The following is a 10,481-nucleotide window of genomic DNA, read 5'->3' as shown; positions in this document are numbered from 1 at the left end:
TGTCTGCGAATACAAAATGATGAAATATTTATACTTGAACTTCAATCATCGCGACTGCCATCCACTGCTCCAAAATGGCTCTATCAAAAGAGGAGAAAAATTAAAGCGCAGTTATCGTGGTGGCACATGTGTGGTGGCATGAGTGGTGGCATGTGGTGGCGCCTCGTGCGCGGTGGCGTAGTTGGTTGGTTCTTTCATGGTTCTTTCCTCCGTGGTTCTTTCAATGCATGTTTCACTGGTTCTCTGTTCTATGGTTATATCATAGAGTTTCATACAATAATTGGGTTATATTAACTCTATGGCTGTTATGGCGTAGTAAAGGAACGTCGTGAAAGTAGAGTGTACGGTCTAGTGAAAGCATAGAAGGAAAGAAATAAACTTCATTTTTCAAAAAGAAAAGTAGGCGAGCGTGGTTGAGCCATGGGCCCTTCAGCTCCACTGGCGCGAGCGGCTCGCTGGGCTTGTTCCAGGAGAGCCACTTGGCTCTCCTTTCCCTCGTCCGCAAGCCATGCCTGTTTAACATAAGTGGGTGCGCAGTTATAGCATAAAGAAAGTTGAATTTATTTCTATATGGTTATAGTCTCGTACAATAATATATTGTAGGAAACTGTATGAGTGAAAGGAACTGACATTGACGTCATTGTTATTGTCACGTGACAAAATTTAGGCAGGCGAGGCGGAAAGTCCGCGTGGCTCCGCTGTTCCGCTACCGGCGTAACCTTCAAGCGTGGCGACGGTATGTGTTGTACTGTGTAATGACAAAACATGTTTTTGCAATTCGTTTTCGCCTCGTTCTTGCGTAAAATTATTTCGGACTCAACGAGCCATCTATCATTTCTGCTAAAATAACATTGTGGCTATCTTTACATGTCGGAATCGAATCGATGATTTGCCGCTGCCATGGAGGTATACCGTAATACATAAGTGAATCCACGATTCTGCTAGCTTGACTAGTTTGGCTGGCGTACGATTCTGTAACATTACGAGCTAAACACTCTTTATAATTTTTTTAAAATTTGATTTCAAAAACACTACGCGCTGACACGCCGGCCGCACCGCGCCCGTAACGTTTTCTAGTGCTTACGTTGCAGCCGCAACTTGTATTAACCGAACTCGTTGTAGTTCTCTGTGGTTTTTCGAAAACTTTCACTTCTGTAAGTTATGTGTTATTTTTTGTCAAATCGTTTCCCCTGAAAATCTGTATCGGACTCTTCAGCAGCTTCAACCAGGACGGAGCAAATTTGTTGTTCACGATGTCTTAGCGCTGTGCTACGCATATCTTCTTTTGTGTCGCAGGACGCCCCTAGAACCGACCAGTCACTCTAGTGACGCACCAGCAAGTGAGATGCAGCCGGTCCGATCATCAGACCACGGTGAAGAATCGTCATCTGATCAAGGCAGCCTAGTGGGGCAGCGTGTCCTGTCTGCTGAAGACACAGGATGCTGTCGGACAGAAGCGTCATGTAATGACATCACCGCAGAAAAAATTAAAAGGGCCCCATGCGCTGAGAACAACAACACAGAAGTACTGTCCGAGGACGTGTTGGCACAAGTAGCAGAAATTGAAGCAGACGCTGCCACTAAACCAGCAAAAACAGCTGTGTCAAAAAGAAGGCCTAAAAGAACTGCAGCGGCAGTATGGACAAATGGGTGAGCAGTGACGTAGGTGTAATATTTCTCTGATAAATGTGAACAGTAGTCGTTCATTGTTATTTATAGGTACACTAACCTCCACTACATGCAGGAGCTAGTTCAGGCAAAAGTTATTAGAAAAGCTGATTGGGGTTAGCTGCCAGGTTAGCACTACCCTCCTTACCATGATGTTAGATATCATTCGCCTTTGATGGCTTTTAAATGCCTTGCCAACACTTGAGTTTGCAAGTCGTGTACAAGGAATGCCATCCATTTTAAAACTTGAAGACCACCCTTTCATTTTGGTCACATTTGTCAAACTTCAACCATGAAAAATGACACTTCAACTTTGTCCATAACTTCGTCCAGTTCAACTACACAACTTCTTAATGATAGGAGCATTGAAGCCTAGACAGATTTTCAGGTTGCCTGAATTTCAACTCTGACAGCTGCTTTGCTTTACAGAGGGCTCAAACCTTTGCAGATGTGCTGGAGTGCATATAGCATTCCAAAATATTGGGTGCAGTTTGATATTTGTTCTCACTGGGTTGCACTTATCTGTTAGAGTTTAAACTGCCTATTTACAAGCTGTAATGGGAAGTGCTTTTCATCAGGTGCTTCCCGTTGTGTAGAATCTTCACTTGAGCAATGACATAGTCAAATCTAGAAAAACCTTCCGCATTAGCTTGCCTGCACGTTGACTTTCTTTTGCTTTTAAGGGACACTAAAGAGAGACACCAAGAAACTGTTCTTTAAACTCTATTTGCTTTAATTATGTTATGCAGTGATAGGTTGATTATTAGAAGAAAAAGTGAATCTGAAACTTCAATTTTTTTAAGGTTTCACACTGAAACCCTGGCGGTGCGACTACATTAATTTCAAAGTATCTTCATGCATTTAAGACCCTTGTGGCACAGTGAAAGTGCTCCAAACTTTCCAAGGTCATTCTTTGGCTCTTTTACAATACAATAGTAAACTATCTTTACCAATATACAATTAACTGGACCTGAGAAGACACTCAAAATCCATGACGTCGTGACAAGTTGGGGTGAGAACGTCAAGGCGGCATTTACACTCGCCTTTCATTGTTGCAGCCTTTCTCGTTTATCAAGCTTACTCTTAAGGTGGCTTCATTGGTATAGTGGAATTATAATTTATTAATACAGTTGAACTCAGTTTTCTCTTTAGTGTCCTTTACATAGCCTGTGCAGATGTTCATATTCTTTACTAGTTATGTTGGACACATCACCCAGAAGCCGCAATGCTTGCTCAAGTTTCCCCACTGGGTTTACATAGCTGAGACAGCTGATTGAACGTATTGAATTGAGTGCAATAAAGGTAATGGACGTTCCATACTCTGGTAATTATTTTTTCAAAAGCTCTAAAGAGAACAAAAGAAATAAAGCACACTTTGCTGTGAAGTATCAAAATTTTGTGCATGATTAATGTACATCTGTTATTCATCATTATAGTGGGATTGCTTCCCCATATAGCATGGGTATCACCTCAGTTAATATCGGTTGCAGATTCTGCATTCATTTTTTAGCATGGTCTTAGAGGAAAAACTATGGTCAAGACACATATTTTACATATTGCAGATTTTGTTTGCTCTTAGTACTTTTCAGTGAAATTTTTCATTAACCTTTCTGTTCGACCCGCCGTGGTTGCTCAGTAGCTATGGTGTTGGGCTGCTGAGCACGAGGTCGAGGAATCAAATCCCGGCCACGGCGGCTGCATTTCGAAGGGGGCGAAATGCCAAAACACCCGTGTATTTAGATTTAGGTGCACATTAAAGAAGCCCAGGTGGTCGAAATTCCTGGAGCCCTCCACTACGGTGTGCCTCATAATCATAAAGTGGTTTTGGCACATAAAACCCCGTAATTTAATTTTTTTTAACCTTTCTATTCATGTTTTTTTTTTCATCAATGTTTCATATTTCTTTGCTTCTATTCAAAACACCCACAGTTAAGCTAAAATTTTATGTCATGATATATGTTGCAACTATTATTTCAAATAAAAGCAGCACATTTTCTGCAATAAGGGGGAAAGGGTTACAGCACAGTCTGTGTCAAAAATATCAAGGCCACTATGTGCACGACTGTAGCTATTGTCAAGCCAGCTATTTGTAACCTTGTAGAACTTTCATTGCTCTGAAATCACAGAGAATGAGAGCGACAGTCAGAGGCTTTGGAGCTCCAGGCGTAGAACAGGACCCCTTGAAAAGCCTGAGTGGCAGATCTCGTCACCCATGGAGTGCCTTCAAAAGCTGCATGTTTTCCAGAATTATCATATACCTGTGGCCACAGTTTAGTAAGAATTAAGAGGCATGGTCTGCTCAATACACCTGTCTTAGCAACACTGTTGTGTGTAAAACAACTCAATTTTCCTTGTGGCGCAGATGTCAAACCAGAATACTATGACACTTATGATTTGCTCTCATCCACAAGTACAGATGCTGGCACCACTTGTATACATAAAGCATAAAGTTCCCAATAAACTTTGGTGTGCTATTATTGTATCTTGACTCTGGCACTTTCATTATAAAAGTCTAGCTTCCTTCCCTCTGAAAGCAAGAACAAAATTTCTTGTGCATAAGCGAGTGGTTTTTGGTCAACTGTTTGTGGAAAATATAGACAGGCTGGATCCATTGCTGGAATTACTGGGCTAGTTTTCTGTATGACATCACCTCAGTATCTGTGCACTTAAGGCTTGAAACAAGTACAAACATGCATAGCAAGTGCCCTGCAGTGCTTTTTGAGCATGGTAAGTGAAGCCATGCCCTCGTGAATACTTGAGCTAAATAATCCTGTATAAGCAGCTGAGAGCCTCTAGTTACACTCAAGAGATTGTCTTCCCCATTTCGTTATTTCAATCACAGCCACTTTTTGTGCATACTGTTACACACATAAAAACACAATGGCCATATTTATTTATATGTCATGTATAAAGACTGCCTTTGGTGAAACAAAAAAACAAACTTCTTGGCTGGTAACGATGGCGGCATCATCTAGTGGCAGCACCAGTGTGCTGATACTATGGCCTCAAGAGATTGGGGGTTCAGTCATGGAGGTCATGCCAATATGAAAGCTGAATGTGATGATTGGCGGAGTGTCGTGGGCTTTCAAATCATCACAGCTTCATGTGCAGTGGGAGCAATGTTAAAGCAAAGGTAGGCGACAAAAGTGTGGAAGGGGCGGTATTTGATTGCCGATAAATCCATTCATACAAGGTGCATTAAGAAACTTCTTTTGGGAAAGTATTTGCGTGTACACATTGCACCACTTTTTTAGAACTGTTCTTCAATGTGGCCAGAAGTCCTGGTATAGATTGGGCATGTTCCAGTTTTACTGTTCTGGTCCCACTCACCTTGTTTTTTTCTCAGTTCCATGACCACTGTTACTACCATGTTGGAATGCAGCTTTTTGCTAGAAAGACAGCCATCAGCTGCAGTCTCCCGGAAAGGTGGCATTGACAGTCAATGTGCATTATCCTCGTAAATCACCAGCTGCAGTGGCTATGGTGTTCTGCTGCTGAGCATGAGGTCACAAGTTCGATTCCTAGCTGCTGTAGCAGCATTTCAGTGGGAGCAGAATACAAAAATGCTCGTGTTTTGTGGTTTTGGTGCTGGGGGCATGTTGAATCTGTGTGGTCATAATTTATAAGGAGCCCTCCGCTACGGCATCTTTTAGGCCACTGTGCAGCTACAAGATGTCTTAGACTCCATTAATTATTTATTTATTTACTGAGTTAATTATTTTTTTGTCGTTGAATCATTAGGAGGTGAGTTTGCATGAGTTTCTGTGATCAAGTTGCATTTGAGAAGGCAAAGTGAAAACAGAATGCTGTCATGCCATAAAGTAGGTATGATACTCGTGCAAGTACATAGGAACAGAACTAAAGCAGCATTGTGTATAAAAAAATTCTGGCAGGAACCCATCTCATGATGAATGCCAGCGTTAATGCGATTAGCATTGAAGCAATGTAGTGACATACCATGTTGCCCCCAGAAAGATGTGCCATGAATGAGGCATGTATACAGCCGGGCTTCTCTCTCGTGCTTCCCTTTGGACGCGCTGCACCACCTAGTGATTACTCCGCAATATTTGTGCATGCTGCATGTGTAATACATATTCAGACAATACTGTCTGAATACATATAATACCGGTTTTATTCCACTCAGTACCGGACAAATTTCAAATGTTCATTTTTTTCATTGAATAAGTTAACCATTGTATAATAATGACCACAGTGTTTATTGATGCTTTTGCCCCCCCCCCCCCCCCTTTATGTAATGCCCTGAAAGGAGTCCTTAAGGAATAATAAGTGATGATGATGAAGCATTGCCCATAACCAATCACCCAAGTTGGCGTCAAACAGGTTCATTGAAGTGCGGCGCATACCCAGTCACCCAAGTTGTTCTGGCATTTGCTTTGAACCAGGTCCCCACAGCACAGCATCCCTCTGCTTTACCCATTACACCATGGACTGACCAGTGACTCAATTCGGCAGGAAAACGGTTAGATGGATGGACAGACAGGCACTGGAAAGTGCGCGAAGTATCCTAAGAATGCTAATCGCATTAAAAAGCAAAGCAAAGTGCTCCAACTTAATGGCAAAGCAATCGGGATATACACTACTGTTATCAATATGCCCCAGCCTTTGTACTTCCTCCTCTACTACTCTGCTACTGAAACTTTCTCCGCTCTCATATAAGTGAGACACCTTTCTGAATTGCTTACCCTAATGCTCCTACAGAGAGCCTACAAAAGAACTAATAAATTTGAAGCTCGAAGGAAAAAACAGGAATGAAAGGACATACACGAACAAGCGCTTGTCTGTGTCCACTCTTTTGTCACCGTTTTTCCCTTAGCACTTCAAGTTTACTTGTGGTAGAGTACCAACTAGCCTGCTCTCAAGCTTTACTTATAAAGGAAGTCCTGAGAGAATATACAAAGAGCAATTTGTGCATTGTCTTAATATATAGAAATAGAAAATGTGAGCATGCGAGTGCCAGGCCTAAAAAGCAGCAGTTGGAGCGTTTCAGAAGTTGTATTTACTGAGGTTTGTGTTCTGTTGCAATTGCTGCTGTGTGCTTAGAGCCTTAAACCGTTTGTGCAGATCCCACTTCCTTATCTAGTCTGGTAAGGCGCATGGAGCAACTGAGCGGCTTATTAAAGCGGCCGCATTGTTGCATGCTGTAATTTCCGCTGCCTACCATGACGCCTTAGTGGCTATGGTGTCATGCTGCTAAGCATGAGGTCATGGTAATAATTCCTGGTGGCAGCAATCACATTTTTATTGACATATGAGTGCATGCTGTGACTGCTATTCACATTAGAGTCCCAGTTGGCCAAGTTAATGTGGCACTCTCAACTGTGGACATCCTTTGTAGTTGTGGCTTTGGGATGTAAAATTCCCATCATTTACAAATTCACCTCTGGCAGGCAGCAGCCTGTTCAGCAGATAATTTCAGTGATCTTTCAGTTGCCAGCACCTTCTGTACCTAACTGAGGGATGTGGACACTGGAGGTTTTGTAGCACTGAAGCTTATTATGTGATATCCTTTCTGTTCTGCTAGACATTTTCTTACTCCTGAGCTTATCTGATATATGGGTTAAGTATGATTAGGCCATAATGTGATCTACAAGTACTTTGGATACATTTTTGTTTGTGTGTGTGTGATCGCTAAGTTAGTCTTGCCATATTAAGGAGTGCAAAATTTACACATTATTTAACACACTGTCATACCAGTTACTAGTATTCTTAATGGATACTGCTGATGAAATAAAGTGGAGGCTGATATGATTGGTTAAAATGCAGGGATCTCTGCCTTCAAGCAGTGGAACTAAGCTGTCCAGCCCCAGTTGCTGAGAAGGCTAAACAGTTCCGCCATGAGAGCCTTTATGGAGGTCGGATTCACAGAATGTCAGGTGAGCTTCCTGTGATAGTGTTTACTTGTTTGTAGCCATGATTTTGGATAATTTACTACAACATACTCTAGAAAAATAATGCACATAGAGTGTTGAACCTATGACTGACAGGATAGTCGTTCGGTCCCTTTGATCCTTCTCATTGCTTTGGCAAACGAGTAAAATATGCCTACTTGAATTGTGCTCTATGGCTTTTTCAGCAGATGATTTGTGGTTGGTAGCACTCGCACCTTTCTGTACACCTGTGCAGTGCACTGACATAGCTTCAGTCAGCACTTGCAGCTGGTGCACCACTAAAGTGAGAGCTGCACATCAGAGATGCACATCAGAGCTGCACATCAGAGCTGCACATCAGAGCATTTCTTTCAACAGTAGACTGGGCTTTACTCTTTCTTTGAAAGCTGTACTATAAAAAATAGGCATAAAATGTAGGGACAGTCATCATGAAAACATGACTGCTTTGCCGAATTGCATCAACTTGTCATTTTACCGAGTCGCAAATTTATGTTTAAAGCGTTGTAGAGTTTGGGTTGATAATAATGAACCTGTGATTGACTCTTTCATTCAGGCATTTACAACTGTATGCCTTAAACTGTCACTTCTTGAAGTTGGCACTCAACTTGCGTTGTTAAACTCAACAGCATAAGGCCCACTGCAGCACCTTGCTCCATTCAAAGGGCGCACTTGTAGTCAACTTATGAGGATATCTTAGAAAAGTGTGCCCAAGTGGTTTAGCGTACCCAAACTCAGCTTAAGTTCTTTTGTACTCCTTGTGCATTCTCATAAGTCGCTAGCAGCTTAGGTGCACTAGGATATGATTCTGTGCATCATTACCTTAACTTCTTGCACTTACATTAGCTTTGGGGCATTCCGATTGCTGGATTGTGAAATCTGGTGAACAGAGGACTACATATAATGATGGGTATTTGAAAGTACATGCTTTTCATTAAATATTTTGCCAAAATATTCGTTTTTAATTATGATTACCTTAAACTCAGTTTTAGTCAGCTTTAGCTAAGCAGTCATCTTATTGTGACAAAAGTCCTCCACCTTATTACCACCTTACCTGTAGCAAAAAAGTTCTTGAGTGAGTGTCCATTGCTCTCTATAAGGAAATGCACGGGTTTAAAGAAAAGACCTTGTTAAAAAAAACACTGCAGTAAATCAATCTAAAGTGATAGATTACTATTCTGAAATAGTAAGTAAGCAAACACAACAATGCCATAAAGGGAACATTAAAAAAATGATTTAGCTTTGATTGTGATTGAATGCCTTTTCAAGTACATGAGGCACTGTTGTGCCATTACCACCAGCCCGGAATCCAAATCTACAAGATGCAGAATTTATCCTGCGAACGCCCTTTGGACAAACCCGGGGCTGCGCCGAAAGGCACAGCGCCCTAAACTCTCCCTTGACAAGTCAAGATGCTGAGCCGTCAGGCAGCGTCCTGAGGAGAAGCATCGGCAAGCGACGTGTCCAAACGTGCAACAATGTGCTAGACAGCCCAGCGCCGTATTTCCTTTTGCCTGGAGGTCACCGCGCACAGCAACTTTGAACCGGGTGGCCAGCGCGGTCGCTGGTTGGACCTCTCGGACGACCGTCGAGTGCTGGCTTTGTATTGGGCCGTTTGAGTGACAATCGTTTCTCGGGGCTTTATAAGCCCCGCCGCCGCCGCCAGGAGAACCGGATCGACCGACCCACCGGGAGCCGAGTGCCGCTCTCAAGTGGAGTGAGATGTGTCACGCGTTGCAGTCTCGCCGGACGTCGCCGTGCGAGAACAGTCGCGTTTGCTGTGAGCTCTCGGCCCCAGTGCCGATCTGATCTTGTCCTGCATAATGACCTGTACATAGTGTATAAAGTCCCTTTCGTTATTCTCACCGACGCCTGACTCGGAGTCTTCGTTACCAACGCTCTGTCACGAAACGGGTGACGAGCGCTACGGGACCACCTCAAAGTCGTAACAGCACTAAGAAATGCTCTTGTTAGGCAACAACTTGACTGATTGAATGAAATTCATTGTATTTAAACAAAGAAGTCAAACTATAATGAATTACAGAGCAAGTTTTTTTTATTTATTTGTTTATGGCCGCAGTTTTGACAAGAATCGGTTTTGAAGTGGAATTGAAACCTTAAATTAGCAGTTCTTAAATCCACAACAAAAGCAGATATCAAAATAATGTAAAAAAGATAGTGTAAACTGCATGCGTTAACGGTAAAGCAGACAAAATTATTGTATCATAAGCGAGGTCTGGTTCCTCACTATGTTGTAAATAAGACTTTAATAAAACATGCATAACCTTGGCAATGGTTTCACAGAAACTGAAAATCTACATGGCATTTTTCCGATATCACGTGCAGCTTGCAACATCTTCTTTTGTTGCAGATAGTTTCATAGAACTTGCACACAGTAAGGTTCTTTCCTTGGTAGTCGCCAGGGCATATATTTATGGGTCATGCATTGTCCAGAACCTCTGGACCTATTTCCAATGTTATGCTTTTGGTAGTCACCGCAGCTGATACACATCTCTTTTTTTTCTCCTATAGTTGGAGCTTTTCTTGGGCTGCAGAAGAAGAAAACAGTCAGGAGAAGAGCAATGAAAGTGGTTGTGCAACGTGACTAATATTTTGTATTTTGACCAAACAGTTGCATCCATTATGTATATACAGAGATCACGTTTATAATAATAAAAAACTCTTTCGCTGACACCGCCTTTTGTCACAATTTCAGTTCATTTATTATACTCTCAAGACCACAAGGTATCACAGAGGGGAGTGGGTAAAAAAAAAGTTACAGAACAAAGAAAACAAAGAAGGCAGCAAGTGACGTAGTCATAGACATGTGAAGCCCGAAGTGATGGTGTCGATTATGGCTGTACGAAATTGTGCGTGGTCTTCACTAGCAATCAACGCGCCGGGAAG

At 42.2% G+C, this 10,481-nt stretch overlaps 1 protein-coding gene across 1 annotated transcript; it reads left to right on the top strand.

Annotated features, from left to right (window-relative positions):
- Nucleotides 1–111: 111 nt before the first annotated feature.
- On the top strand, nucleotides 112–10,266 carry LOC142587390 (uncharacterized). Its single transcript, XM_075698360.1, has 4 exons — nucleotides 112–184; nucleotides 1,297–1,650; nucleotides 7,453–7,562; nucleotides 10,107–10,266. The coding sequence occupies exons 2-4, from the start codon at nucleotides 1,346–1,348 to the stop codon at nucleotides 10,181–10,183; spliced, it is 492 nt and encodes a 163-aa protein (XP_075554475.1). The 5' UTR covers nucleotides 112–184; nucleotides 1,297–1,345; the 3' UTR covers nucleotides 10,184–10,266.
- The last annotated feature ends 215 nt before the right edge of the window (nucleotides 10,267–10,481 follow it).

The sequence above is a fragment of the Dermacentor variabilis genome, chromosome 1 (genome assembly GCF_050947875.1).
Source record: "Dermacentor variabilis isolate Ectoservices chromosome 1, ASM5094787v1, whole genome shotgun sequence".
Taxonomy (NCBI): Eukaryota; Metazoa; Arthropoda; class Arachnida; order Ixodida; family Ixodidae; genus Dermacentor; species Dermacentor variabilis.
The sequence above is the reverse complement of the archived record's forward strand: the minus strand, read 5'-3'. Positions and strand labels throughout refer to the sequence as shown.

Coding starts and splice junctions, on each gene's coding strand:
- LOC142587390 (XM_075698360.1), top strand. CDS start 1,346: ATGCAGCCGGTCCGATCATCAGACCACGGTGAAGAATCGTCATCTGAT. Junction 1,651..7,452: donor GCGGCAGTATGGACAAATGG/GTGAGCAGTGAC, acceptor GTTAAAATGCAG/GGATCTCTGCCTTCAAGCAG. Junction 7,563..10,106: donor TCGGATTCACAGAATGTCAG/GTGAGCTTCCTG, acceptor TTTCTCCTATAG/TTGGAGCTTTTCTTGGGCTG.